General features: G+C 41.1%; 2 protein-coding genes across 2 annotated transcripts in view; one reads left to right on the forward strand and one right to left on the reverse strand.

Annotated features, from left to right (window-relative positions):
* Positions 1-11737, forward strand: part of LOC100744543 — a 42972-nt gene extending 31235 nt beyond the window's left edge. The window contains exons 3-6 of the mRNA XM_003490134.4: positions 1086-1140; positions 8525-8684; positions 9620-9791; positions 10175-11737. Of these exons, the coding sequence (XP_003490182.1) occupies positions 1086-1140; positions 8525-8684; positions 9620-9791; positions 10175-10264 (477 nt within the window). The 3' untranslated portion in view covers positions 10265-11737. The remainder of the gene's footprint in view (positions 1-1085; positions 1141-8524; positions 8685-9619; positions 9792-10174) is intronic.
* A 192-nt stretch (positions 11738-11929) lies between these two features.
* LOC100744662 (methionine aminopeptidase 2) lies at positions 11930-14402 on the reverse strand. Its single transcript, XM_003490135.4, has 6 exons — positions 14123-14402; positions 13661-13723; positions 13257-13588; positions 12778-13182; positions 12437-12704; positions 11930-12342 (listed from the first exon to the last, which is right to left on the reverse strand). Exons 1-6 carry the CDS (start codon positions 14265-14267, stop codon positions 12137-12139), a joined length of 1419 nt encoding a protein of 472 aa, XP_003490183.1. The 5' UTR covers positions 14268-14402; the 3' UTR covers positions 11930-12136.
* Positions 14403-14463: the final 61 nt, after the last annotated feature.

Consider the following 14463-nt stretch of genomic DNA (forward strand, 5'->3'; position numbering starts at 1 on the left):
AGCTGGGGGTACAAGCGGAAAGGGGGCGAAAAAAGAAGTCGAAAATATAGAATAAAAATTTTTTTTTCTTTTTTTAAATTTTTCCATCGAGACAACGATCTACAGCGAGATCCGTCACAACGAGACGCGATAAAGTGCACGCGTACCGAGCGAAAATTCAAAGTCGATTTTCTCGAAAACGAAGCCTCGAACGAAAAATTTTTATTCCATATTTTCGACTTCTTTTTTCGCGTAGAATCACCCCCTTTCCGCTTGTACCATCAGTTACCAAGCACCCTGTATAAAAATGTATATTAGAATGTGACTCGCGCTTTCATTCACGACGGTCACTTCAAAGTATTCAGTATGTGATTTATAAAGTTTCTTCCAGTAAGTTTCGATGGTATCAGAGAAATCATAATCCAATAGCGATCAAAGTACACGTTTTTGGCAATAAAACCCGATGTAAAAAGAACTTGCTCTATGTTTCCGTCGAATTTTCCTCGATCGTATCGTCAAATTAAAAGACACTTTGCACGTTCGATGCGTGTATCGCTGATTCGTATGAAGAAAGTAGTTTGCACGAATCGCAATGCCTAATCGCATCGAAAATAACGCGCCTGTGAAAAGTGCGCTTAACGTTCTAGAGGAGGAGTAACGTACGAGCTAACATATTCGAAGAGACAAGCATCTCGGTGCTCTCGTTTTTCTTCTCTTTTTTTTTTTCGCAAAGAGTATCACGCTAGGAGCGTTAATTTATCAAAACGAGGTAAAGCTGACGTTATCGCGGAGGATTCGTCCAAAGGACGAGAACAATAGCAAGCTGGCTTCTCCTACAGAGGAGCGGAGAAATCGGACAGAAATTCGTATCTTGACGATCTCTCGTGCCCCTGGCAATTTTTTCGTCTCTCGTGACGCTCGAATTACGCGGAAAATTCACAGAGGAAATTTCCGTCGTGGAAAGCGCGATTATCCTCGTTAGTGGAACATGAATTAGCATGCAACCAGCTTAGCGGAGCTCTCCGTGCGGAACGCGCAGAGAATGCGAATTTTTTTCGTCGATAACTGTATCCTTTCGTCCGTTAATCAAGTGTACGTGTTTTCAGGTGATTGATAACGGACTGAGCAACGATACGGACAGCTGCGACGATTTAACAAACGGTGAGTCACGCGCGTCATCGACGCATCTCTTCGTACTCCTTTCTGTTTCTTATTGTCGTCGTTTATTACGATACAGGCCCTTTTATTCCCATAAGTAGCCCTAACTGGCTGTAAAAAGCGGCGCCGTTGCAACCATAGGATAGGCGAGGAGCGTCGGTTCGCTTTGGTTTCATTCACCAAATCCCGCGGTGAAAAGAACGACCCGCTCGTACGATCCCCCAATTGCATTATGCTCCTGCCAACGGTTGCAACCCTGAATTTAGGACGCGCCGGATCCTACGATTCGATAATTTTGTTTGCGGCTTCTGCGTCGTATTTTCTTCTCCTTCTTCCACGCGAATATCGTTCCTTGATCGATCGATCGATCGAAAGAAGGAAAAGACATTTTTGTCGAAAAGAAAAATTAAGTCGGCCTTCCCAAAGGTTGATCAGGTGCATTTATATTATAATTTTATATATATACATTTTTTCTGTCTTTATACGTACGGAGCTTTCTTGGTAACTCTGCACAGCTTTACTTCCCAGCGCGTATTATTTACGGCACGTACAAAAATTTCGTATGCGGAGATAATACGCGGTACGATTAATAATTTTCGCATTTTCGACAAGGACGAATTTTTCCCCGTTTACGTCGCTGTTTGCCGAGATACAGAAGCCAAGTTTTCAAGTGGAAACGAAACCGCATGTTTCTCTTCGTATCGCGGACTGAACACGAATTCGATAACCCGTGGCACGCGCCACCAATTTCAATTTACTTTCGAGATATCGAGCTTGCAAAATTTCCCGATTTCTTGCGGAAGAAATTCCTCTGGAATAGAAAGAACAGGCGGATGAACTTGTCGCGATGATCGTGGCTCGTCTCGTTGCCTGCGTGACGATAGAAAAATGAATTTCACGCTGTCTTCCGTCGTTCGCTCGACGAGAAGACGAAAAGAGCATCGTTACGCAATTGGAAAATAAGTGGCAGGGGCAGAGGTCACGGTTTTGTCGGCGGTTCACGGCAAATCCGGCAAGCTGTTACGGCCCTGACTTTGCCCTTCGGTCATTATCGTCCGCTGGAGCGGTCGCCGCATTTTCTCACGCTACTTCAGCTGCTCCTTGCTCGCGGTGCAATGATCTCCCTCTCGTACCCGCACATCTGCCTCAAAATTACATCCTGACCGGGTCTCTACATTTTTATTTTCCCCCACCGCTGCATTCACCCTTGCCCCTTGCGCAGCCCTCGCCTATCTACAGCCGATCTTCCAGCCCAGACGCATCAAATCTGTGAAAAAGCAGCGGCCACGGTGCCTGGATTCGACGAATCGATCGATCGTCGCGAACCAGTCACTTTCGATAAAAAATTGATCGTGTCGCGTGGCGTTCCAAATTTGTCGACGATATACGCGTGTTTGCAACGCGTACAGTTTCCACATGACTCGCTCCGTTTTACTGTTTTGCCATTCGCTCGACGATCCTGTAGCGTTAGGCTACATACGAGATATACCAGCGTTGCTGTTACTTTCTTCTGGAATTCAGTTTTGCGTTTCATCATCAGATTCCATATCGGAGGATTTGTTTGTCCACGTAACGACACGGGCTGAGAGGAAATTTCTTTAGCGATTAAAAACGATGGCAATTGGTAAACGATTATCGCGAAAGTAACGTGTCCTTTCGATGTTCGTGTTTTCAATGGATAGAAATTATCATTATCAGGATCTGTTCGATCAATTTGTCAAAGTTAGCCGACGATCGATGAATTTATGCGAACGAAAGAAAGTGGTTTGCTATGTAAATTGGAAGAGGAATCGAACCAGTCGCGCTACCTTCTTTTCTGTCGATTTCTAACGTTTCCTTGTTTGCGTCTAACGTTTCTTTAGGGCGATCGAGGCTGCTGCTATGAAATTGTTGAGAAACGGGACAAGTATAGAAAGGGGGACGATAGATCGACAAAAGCGGTTCGATTATTCGCGTAGAACCGTTTCCGCGTTGCGAAATCGAACGCTTTACGTTTACGGTTCCGGGTTGACAGCGATCACGCGCTATTTACGTCCACGTAAATTGTATAATCGATTTCCGAACGAAAATCGCCGCGTTCTTGGAATCTGTGCGACTGGATCGTTGGCAAAACGTCGACAGACGTTAGGAAAGTCCGCAGCATCGAAGTCGAGTATAGAAATCGGCAGTCGACTGGTAATTCGAGGACGATCACGTGGGTTGACAGGTTGTTTTTCTCAGATCGCTGAGAGAAAAAAAAAAAACAAGATCGACGAAGAACGAAGTTCAGAGTAGAAAACGATTTTACGAGATGTTGGATTTTACTTTCGTTTCTTGGCAGCTCTCGCTGGAAGCGGTTCCGTGGTTTATGGTAATCGACGACGATGCCTCGCGAGGAACCTAATTCAGCGAATCCACAAAGGATCCGCTCGTTGGTAGCGCGAATTCGATCAAAACCGCGCGGTTCGATCAGTCGCGAGAGTTCGAATCCGCCCGCTTTCCTTTCTTTTCTTTTTTCGTTCTGTCGCGAATCACAGCTCGTTAGACGCGGAATTATTTCACGGTTTTCCTATATCTGCGTTTCGTTCTGACCACTGGGCGAATTAAATTAGGATCGAATTTAGAATTAGTTAGAGAGACCTTAAAATTTTGTGCGTGAACTTTTATCTCAAAGACGCGACTCGATGTATTGGGTTGGCAACTAAGTGATTGCGGATTTTTTCATTACCATCTAATGACAGCCCAGTAAAACCGTCTGAAGAACGGCGACTCACAATGGTTTTCCAAGTACATGAAAACTCGTCGAGGAAATTTACGAAGATTATTAGGCACGGTATATTGTATTGCAAGAGTATAGTCATTTGTTGGCTTACTCATATAAAATAAATGTACTCAATAAATGTATTCAATGATATCGTCTCGTTAATTTTCAGCAAGTCGCGCGTGGCGGACGACTGTACTCACGTAAGCGGAGCGTGACTCACTTTTGAAACCTTCTTCGCTGCGTGCGCGATCCTGCATTTTTTAGTATGCCAATAGCGTGCTCGCGCGAGATCATCCGGTAAGCTCCCACGCGCCCACGCGACGATCGAAGGAAAAAAAGGGAAAAGGCACGCGTTAATTGCGCAATACCCGCGACATTACGTCGTCGAACCATTCCTGGTGCTGCCTCGCCATTCCTCGCCGGTCTTTTGTTATGATTGTCCCCGTAACTGCTTTCTTCCCATGCTACTTAACCAGTTAGGCGTTTTTCACGAGTATACTCGTCATGCGTAAAGAGTAGTTGGAATTTATTGCTTAAATTGCAATTGAATAATCGCGGTGAAAAAATTAAGAAATAAAACACAAACTGTCGTTTCGTTGCAAAACTTGATTCTATTCGGTTGGCAAGTAAGTGAAAATTTGTCATTAGGTAGTGTTTAGTCGACCAGTCGCGGAGAAACGCGATCGCGAGGAAGTCGTAAATTCCCGTTACGATTATAATAATCGGCGCCTGTTGGGATAATAGGGATGGTTGAGTTAGTATAACACTGCAGTTAACAGGTTATAATATTTTATTTTCAACAACTGATTTCACCGATTATATAAATGTTCGGAGATACTTGTGGGTTAGGCTACGACGTCGAATTACAATGTCTTTTACAATCAGGTTCAAAGTGTTCGATTCGTATAGGTGTTAGCAACTTGTCTAGTGGCGACTAAGTTTTAAAACTCTTTTCGAGTTGGTGTTTGAATGTTGAGATTCTTTCCGAGTTAGTGTTTGACTCTTTCCGAGTTGATGTTTGAATGTTGACTCTTTTCGAGTTGATGTTTGAGTGTTGATTCTTTTCGAGTTGGTGTTTGAATGTTGAGACTCTTTCCGAGTTGGTGTTTGACTCTTTTCGACTTAGTGTTTGAGACTCTTCCCGAGTTGGTGTTTGGCTCTTTTCGACTTAGTGTTTGAGAACACTTTCCAAGTTGTGTTTGTGTCCCTTTTCGAGTTAGTGTTTGAATGTTGAAACTACTCTTTCCGCGTTGGTGTTTGACTCTGAGGTGGTAAATGTGTTGTCTAATGTGTGCTACGTTTCTCCTAATTTAGATGCGTGGAAGAAAAATCAGACTCCGATCGCCGGGATTCGAACCCGGGTTCCGAACGTTCGTAACCTAAGGCGCTAACCACTGCGCTGTCGTCCAACACTAGTTAGTGTCGAGTGATGGTATTTGCTGTTGAGTGCCGCCACAACTCTTCGAATTAGTGTTTGAATGGTGACTCTTTCCGAGTTGGTGTTTGACTCTTTTTGAGTTGGTGTTTGACTCTTTTCAAGTTAGTGTTCGAATGTTGACTCTTTCCGAATTGGCACGTGAACAGGCACGTGGAATTTTAAACCTCGTAGCTCCATAACGATAACGGTAGGAAAGACGAATCTGTGGCGTTTCGAAAACGTCCCAATGTCGACTATGAGAATATGTAACAAAAAAAAAGAAGAAAATGGAGCTATCCATTGGGAAATTTTCATATCGCTTTTACAGAACGTTTCGAGGTAGTCGCAAGGAACAGACAGATAAAAGCGCGGTACGTCCGCCTCGATACCGTGCCACTTTCGTCCGAAATATCTTTGCCTATGGTCCGGTATCTTCCCAGATATTCGAGAGTTTCCAATTAGACAGAACGTGCTACGTGGTAACGTAAAGGTTGTAGACGCGAATTGTTACGAAACCGAGGTGTCATTTTTGCAGCGCGTAACTCGGAATATGGTTGAATCATCGTGAAGAAGCAGATCTTCACGGCGATTAAATTGACAAACGATAGGGAACAGGTTTCGGGAATTCTCTAGGTCGTAACGGAAGAAAGTGCTGGAAGAAAGATGCGTTCCAGTTGGACATAAATCGCACCGCCTAGGCGATAGCTTTCCTCCTACTGGCGTTCGTTCCGACTGTTTCTAGGACGGCTGTTGTTTCGGAGAAACGTAAAAATTCCAAAACGAGCGAAAATTCCACGAAATCTTTACCAGAACATTTGCGGTGTAAAGATAATTTACGGAAGAATTTACGGGATAATGTCGCGGAAAGAAATTTCGTAAATTTGAATCGAGAAATCTCGTCTCCGGTAAACGATGGAAATTGCAACTACGACGTTTTCCACGTACAACAATTTTCAAGACGATCGTCAAAGTGCCATATCGCGGCGCGTCTTCGCTGGTATTTGTGAATCTGGTCGAATGGGTTCGTCGTTTTTCCAATCTGTTTACACGATGTTCGAAGACATGTTCGCGAAACGTAGTTCTCCGAACATATTTCTTCTATGTACACTGCAAGTACGTACGCACATATTTGCTCGCGTTAAAGCTGCGATCGTCGTTGATACTCATCCTCGTACAAAGATACCCGATAAACGGCGAGTTCGCAGGCAGCATCGATTAACTCTGTAAACGAACAACTTGCAATCTGGCAACTTGACGAAATGAATTTACAAAGTTACGCGATTGGTCTCTTGGAAATCGAACATTGATCCTGCTATTGTACGTCGACGCTCGTTCAAATGATGAAATTCACGTTTACGAAAGGCGAGATTGATCGGTGTAGTTTCCAAGAGATTTCATTTAGGATGATCACGAACGCCTAATAAATTACCACCAGTAGAAAAAATAGATGGACGCTGTAAAATCTTCGTAGACAGCGACTTAGAAAACAACGTGATATTTCGTGAAAATTCGCTAAAAATTATCGAACGTCTGTGTGGCGAGCAAGAAACTCGCGAGAAAATCGAAGAACGTTGGCGGAATGTTTAGCTAACGAGAACACGTCTTCGGTACACGGTAGTTTGCGAGTATTTGGTCAATCTCGTACAGTGTGACACGTCCGTTCAACTCGAGAATTCGGTTTAACGCGATAAAAAGCACATTGTTTGCGTCACATTGTGGACATAAAAGACAGGTACGTGGCGGCCTGCTCCGCGTACTATATCCGATTAGCAGGTACGCGAAGCCCTATGCAAAAGTATATAGAAGTTGGCTGTTTGATACGGTTGTTGGCCGGAAATGCTTCAGTGCGATCCGACGCGATGTGCGAGGAGGGTTACGTGAGGGAGAGAATCGCTTTGTTGGAGGGTGAATAAACAACTGACTGGAAAAATTTATTATCATTCGCCGCGCTTCAGCTTGTTGTCGAATTAAACGGTTTTCTAGAAACCACGATCTTTTCATCTTGTCTCTCGTTCCGCCATCCTCGTCTTTCCTTCCTTTTCGCTGCGATTCTTCGCGCGTCCAACAGCCTTCTTCTTCGATCGATCGTACGTTTAATACGTTTGCAAATACATCACGATGTCTTTCAAACATCTTCCCTTACACGCTGTACCGTCGAAACCGGTCTGTAAACATTAAACGTTGGGACGTTTTCATTTTTCCAAACATTACGTAAAACGATAAGAGTGAAGAGTGAAGAGCAACGAAATTAAAAGATAAAACAATCGTTTCGTTGCAACTTAATTCGATATCGTAACAGTCACACGTACTCTGTGTTCGTCGAGTATACTCGTCATCGTCATTGCTTTTCACCACACGTTTTATTGGGTACACACTTTTTCAAAGAGATCGTAACTTGCTAACTGGTTAAATTAAACACCTAGCCATTTGTAAACACTTACATGCGCCATTTGTGTATTTCTTTCGCCACTTTATCTGCTCTTTAACACTATGACGACTGATGCTGCTGCGTTCACGTCGTGTGAGTGTTCACTATCAGCGTACGATATAAATATACAGGGTGGTTGGTAACTGGTGGTACAAGCGGAAAGAGGGCGATTCTACGCGAAAAAAGAAGTCGAAGATATAGAATAAAAATTTTTCGTTCGAGGCTTCGTTTTCGAGAAAATCGACTTTGAATTTTCGCTCGGTACGCGCCTCGTCTTTATCGCGTCTCGTTATAACGGATCTCACTGTAGATCGTTGTCTCGATGGAAAAATTAAAAAAAAAATTTTTTTATTCTATATTTTTGACTTCTTTTTTCGCGTAGAATCACCCCCTTTCCGCTTGTACCACCAGTTACCAACCACCCTGTATATTTATATCGTACGCTGATAGTGAACACTCACACGACGTGAACGCAGCAGCATCAGTCGTCATAGTGTTAAAGAGCAGATAAAGTGGCGAAAGAAATACACAAATGGCGCATGTAAGTGTTTACAAATGGCTCGTACTTTTTTATCATACATTTCTTTAGTTATTAGGTAATTGTACGCTTTTACCTTTCAAATATCCCAAAATAAACGTAACTTAGACCACGTTTTCACGTTTCCACGTAAACGTTAGATTTCAAACTAAAGTAATCGATCGTTATGGTGTTAATCGAGCAAGATTTTTCAATACGTAAGATATTTTCTTCTGCGATAGCGTTTAACAATGTGTTTTGCTTTTCTTTTTCTCTTTCTAGGACAAAAAATGGCACCGGTATTGGGTGTACCACCTCCTCCTCCACCTGCTCCTCACATGGGACCAGATGGCTTAATCTTACCGAGAAAACCGTACAACCCTTACCTAACCTCCAGCAACCATAAGGACCTCCGCAGGGAATTATTATTCAATCAGAAAGTGTAAGCTTCTTGTAAAATCCAATAGCCTCGTCTCTAAGACCTGTGTCAATAATACCTGGTAACAGTACCTGTAAACAAAATTTCTTTTTTCTATAACCGTCGTTTATAAAAATCTGCACACTTTGCTTGATTCGTACCGATGCATGTCATCGGGTTAAAAAGTCCAATTTATCCTGTATCAGGCATTAAAAGTAAATTTCACTAATGTCGTAACACGATATTCCATATTTTGTCTGCTAAAGGATAAAGGTACACGATTTATGCGTAATTTCGCAACTCGTGATAGAGCTCCGTTTATACGAACCTCGTTCATTCAATGGCGATTTTAATTAGCATCTGATTTAATAGGGAGATCTCGTGGCCGAGTCCGCACCAACCGAACAGCAGCAGCTGCTGTGGCGCGAATTATAAATACACAAATAGAGGGAAAAGTGGATAGGTTATTACTGTCGTAGAAAGTTCGATCGAACAAACGCTACGTATTGATCGGATAAATTCGTAGAAATAAAGTTCTATAATCAAAGATTTGTATCTTAAAAAAGGAAAAAAAAGAAATAGACGAGCGTTCGCCAACTTTCGAATGGCAGTGTATTTTTATTTTATACTTTTAAATAACGCGGCAAAAGGAGAGAGAGACGCGTGGCGGTCGATGGCGCACACTTCGCACGCCTATCATCGAGAAAATCGTTTCCTGCTGGCGTATGCGTTCTAGGCCTATACGATACACGTACACGCACATTATCTACGTGTCCGTGGCTGTGACTCATTCCCAGGCACTTTTACGGTTTAAGCAGGGCCGCTATTCGATTGAAAGGTTGTTGGCGCGCGTTTTTCTCATCGTGGCAATTTTCACGCGAGGCCCACCAACCACGAGGCGACGAGGCACGCTTGCCGCGCGTAATTAGCTAACCGCATCGGTTTTCACTTTCTTTCAGCGGCAAAAACGTGCTGAATCAGAAGAGCGAGCTGCAGCGAGCACTCGAGAAGCAGAGGGAAGCTGCCTCTAGGAGAGAGGCTGAAAGGAATCGGGAAGAGAATTACAAAGACGATCCAAGAACCGCCTTACAAAGGGCCATCGAGCAAAGAGCGAAGCACATCGAGATGGCAGTCAGTGTTTCTCCCTCCTTTCTTCCTTTGTTTTTTTATCTTTCTTAAGGTTATTCGGTAAATTGAAACAGGTCCTATAAATCCGTGGAAAGATACATAGAGGTATTTTCCAGTTAAATAGTTGAGTTATTACTCAACTATACGTTCATTGTTATTTTTCTTTTCTTACTGTGAGAATAAAGGTTAGACAGTTCTTTAAGTCCAATTTTGTTTGTTGCGATTACGAATGTAACTTGGAGTTTGTCCTTAGTTATCAATTTTAACGCGTCTGATATTTGAAAAGAAACTGCCTTTTATATTCGAATAATCGAAGAGAAAAGGAAGGACTTCGTTTGAAAGAAGTGTACTGGTATTATTAGAGGAGTAAAATTTTGGTTTTTCAGCTGGAGCAGTCGCAACCGACGACGGAACCACCGAGCAACCTTTTGGTAACAGCGAGAGCGAAGTTGAGACCGCGCACAGATTCACAATGAAGTTACGTCAAAGGAGACAAGAAAAGAAAAGAAACGAAAGAGAGGCAGAAAGAAAGGTCGAACGTAAAACGTGACACGTACGCTGTCGCCCGAGTGAGCAACGATCAAATTGCGTTGTAACGCGGACTTTTGTCACATTTTGTAATTTGACCATGTACATATTATATGTTTAATCCGATAAGAATTCGTTAACGGCAAAATAAGATTGTACGAGTCTTCGTTGAAGATAAAGTATTGTAACGAGGCATGTTAGATAACGCAGAACCGAAAAACAGTGGAAAATAGGTCGTGTCTGTGTATCGATACATTTATTCATTTAAAGAATATTCATTTGTGCGTTTTTCGTGCTAAAAGTAGATAATTGCCTCGCTCTTCCAAAGTTCTCAGAGAGCGCGGATGCGCGCACTAGCCGATTCATTTCGTCTTCTAAGCGACGTTAGTCTAGTTAGATAGTACATACAACCGTAACCATTGTTTTCCATATCTGTGAAAAACACGTGAATCGAAACGATGTGTATGTATCCGCGCGCATAGCCGAGTCAGGTCTTTTCAAACGATAAGTCTGCAGATCGCTGACTCAAACGTCGTTGTAAAACCGATACTTGGTTTATTAGTGGCGTATATAGCACTCGTTCAACGTGTAACTTGCTTACGCGTGTCAGCGACGCGGTATGATGCGTTGTGTCCTCGTTACTTCGCCTAGTTATCCGAGACACAAGGTGTCGAGGTTTGCAACAGATTGGCCTTTATAGAGCGCCTTGACGAGAAAATAGTTTACTTGGTCGTTCGATACTTTGTTACGTGCTCGAGATTTTTCAGAGCCTTCACATCTAAGGACTAATACCGTTAGAGTAATTAAGAGACCAGTCATGAGTAGCATAGAGAATTTTAAAACGAATACATATGTGCAAGATGTATGTGTGCGACGTTAGTTTATTATCGTGCCTGAATTTATACCAAGACTAGACCTGAATACGAAGTACAGAGATAGTGTTTTGCCACAATAGAATTGGAATAGTAGAATCGATACCTTGGGACCATCGTTCACTCGTAATCAACTACTAGCAGTTAAACGAAAGAAACATTCAGTAGGTTGATATAGCAGCATTTATTAAACTCCACTGTTTATAATTCATAAAATGAATAAAATATATATTGTTGCAATCAAGGTATTATAGGAACGTGATAGTACATTCGAATTTAACAAGTTTTCTATTGATAACAGTGCATCACCATACGTCTTCTTCTACTGTTTCAGAAATAGAATAAAGATAATCGTAATATTTGGAAATAATCGTAATAAAAAATTCTACGAAACACTAAAGAATTAATTAAAGAGTTAATAAGTTGACGTGTAAATGTAAACAGAAATTGTAATGTTATCGCGTTGACTGCATTAAACTTCGATTTGTGCAAACTAATCGTAATATTTAAAAATATTATCATATTGGAGCAATTAAAATATTAAATATATTTTATTCAACGTCAATAATAATATATGCCTTTTTTCATCTTCACAAATGTGCAGAAAAATAACAACAAAAGAGCGTTGCTCGCAATACTAGCACAACCTCGATTATTCGACTATTCGTAAAAACATTTTCCTTTATTCATAGTCCAATATTAGATTAAAAAATAAAATAAAAAAATATGTAACTTTTCCATTATTTTTAATATTTCACAATGTTTTGTCTTATCACCATTGTATAGTGTTTCTATCGACAAAGAGAAAAGAATGAATGAGATGTATAATTAAATATCGCGTTATTAATAACATTTACCGTCAGTGTGACTTTACATAAATCAACTTGTACATTGCCAGATAGAAGATATAATGAGCACACATAACGCGATTCGAGAACAATAGACATATCAGTAATCATCTCCACGAGAAATAACCTCCTTACACGTTGGACGTAGAACGAGGGTATGCTCGAACTGAGCAGTATAACATCCTTTCACATCAACTAAAGGTGGGTAAGCCTCTACTGCACCTTTGTCGCATAGATCCTTCAAAGCCATTTGATATTTCACGCAACCAACACGATCTAACCACCGCTTGCAGAAAGCCAAAGTACCTGTTTGTTACAAATATACTTACTTTACTATTGCTTTATTGGTTTTTCGATAGAGAAGTTTAAGTTAGAAATCTGTTAATAAATCGATATATACCGAAATGCTTGTTGATAACATTGAGTAGGGATTTGCTACTTTGCAATCTCAATGGGACGAAACCGGCATCAAAGCACTTCATGTAATGAGAACAGTCTAGATCATCGTGAACGATTCCTCTCCCAGTAGATCCGAAAGTTTCAATGGCATAAAATTCATTCTCTTCCATTCTAGTAGCTTCACCACCTTTAACTATCGGTACAGTTTTTCCAGCGTGGATACGATATGAAGCGATTGAATGACCGTTAAGATTTCTTATGGATTTTACCTAAATATAAATCAGTGATAATGATCTATGATAAAATCGACAGATAATAATCTGAAAAAGGTAACAAACATACTGGGTAAGTTTTGCCATCTAATTCAACTTCGTACGATTCCATAACTTCTTGAATCGCAGCTCCAACATCGCATAGTTGAACGTCGATACCAGCAGCTTTAATTCCAGTATTTGTAGCATCACGAACCGCTTCAATGAGCCTATCGTATTTCGGATTGAATGCTAATGTAAATGCACAGTCGATGATTCGTCCGTTAATGTGTGTACCAAAATCTATCTTGGTGACATCATCGTACTCCAAAACGGTGGGATCGCCAGCATTTGGAGTGTAATGAGCAGCGCAATGATTTCGTGAACAACCAGTTGGAAATGCTAGTCCAGCTTTTAGCCCATCTTCTCCTATCAATTTTCTTGCTGTATTTTCCAACTCGTTACAAATTTCTATCATTGTCATCCCAGGTTTCACCTAAATTAATCATAATTTTATATAAATTGTTTAATTCGTTTTCTTTTTATAGCTATTTCATGGATATCACATACCCATTTCATAATATGTTTCCTAGTTTGTCTATGAGCTTCAGCTGCCTGCCTCGCTTCGTTATAAATATCATTATGCATTCTATCAAAAGCACGTGCTTCTTCGCTAGAAAAACGATCCTTAGCTGTCCTATCATCTACTCCTGCAGCAGAGGGATGATCCATTATTTGCCCTATCGGAAAGTTCCCATCTGGGAAAAATTCTGATACGGGAATAGTCGGAGGATCTGTTTGTTGTTTAGGACCTCCAGTTTTTCCACGTGATTTGCGTTTCTTCTTTTTCTTCTTAGCATCTTCTGTTTCTGCATCATTTTCTGTTGCATCTATATCAGCTTCTACAATGTGACATAGATTAAATATTATATACATAAATGATTGTCTTTCATACAAATTTGGAGATAAGTTACCTTCTATATTATCTTGTTTCGTTTCTTCTCCTTCTGGAACATCTGCGCTAGCTTCACCAGCTCCTAAAACATATTTATGAAGGCAGGAAGATCAGTGCTGTGCATAAAAAGATAATTCCGTCTCAAAATTATCTTTAAACACAAATATTTTGTATGAAGCAAACTTCAGCCGTGAGATAACAGAAAAGCAAGACATGTGCATAGTAATTTCCAAGTTGTGTCGCTCACGGGCATGTTTAGTAATAATATATGTTGTTCATTAGTTACCCTGTAAATACGAAATTACTATATAGAAGTATAGGAATAACATCATGAAAGAGTTGAAAGAAAAGGTTATTGCATGTGAACCCGTGTTTATTTTCAAAAATAAAAAGTCGGAACCAGTGCAAGACACGCTAATAATCCCCAAATACGCATAAACGACTATACACCCAAAACCCAACAATTTATAAAGTAACGAACCAGCCTTCTTCTTCTTTTTCTTCTTTTTTTTCTTCTTCGAAGCTTCTACTGCACCAGTTTCATCTTCTTCGTCAACGATTTCGTCTTTTTCCTCATCTACTAATTTTTCGGCAGATTTGCCGACCTCGTCCAATACGGCAGCCATTTTCAAGAGGAAACCAAACAATGCTATACCATTGACGATGGCAAACTACGTAGATATAACACCAACAACACCTTATGCAATTTTGTACCTCCTCCTCTGAAATACCGACCTCGAAAAATGCAAGGTGTTCTCCACGCCCTCTGCATCTACTACGACGAACGTCAAAATTATATTTACCTACAAACGAAATATGTAC

Source organism: Bombus impatiens, unplaced genomic scaffold (assembly GCF_000188095.3).
Source record: "Bombus impatiens unplaced genomic scaffold, BIMP_2.2 scf_0403, whole genome shotgun sequence".
Classification (NCBI taxonomy): domain Eukaryota; kingdom Metazoa; phylum Arthropoda; class Insecta; order Hymenoptera; family Apidae; genus Bombus; species Bombus impatiens.

Excerpts from the sequence above, each read along its gene's own strand:
- LOC100744662 (XM_003490135.4), bottom strand. The coding sequence starts at position 14,267 with ATGGCTGCCGTATTGGACGAGGTCGGCAAATCTGCCGAAAAATTAGTA. Across the intron at positions 13,183-13,256 it reads GGAAACATATTATGAAATGG|GTGAAACCTGGGATGACAAT; the intron begins GTATGTGATATC and ends TGATTAATTTAG. Across the intron at positions 12,343-12,436 it reads TGTTATCAACAAGCATTTCG|GTACTTTGGCTTTCTGCAAG; the intron begins GTATATATCGAT and ends TGTAACAAACAG.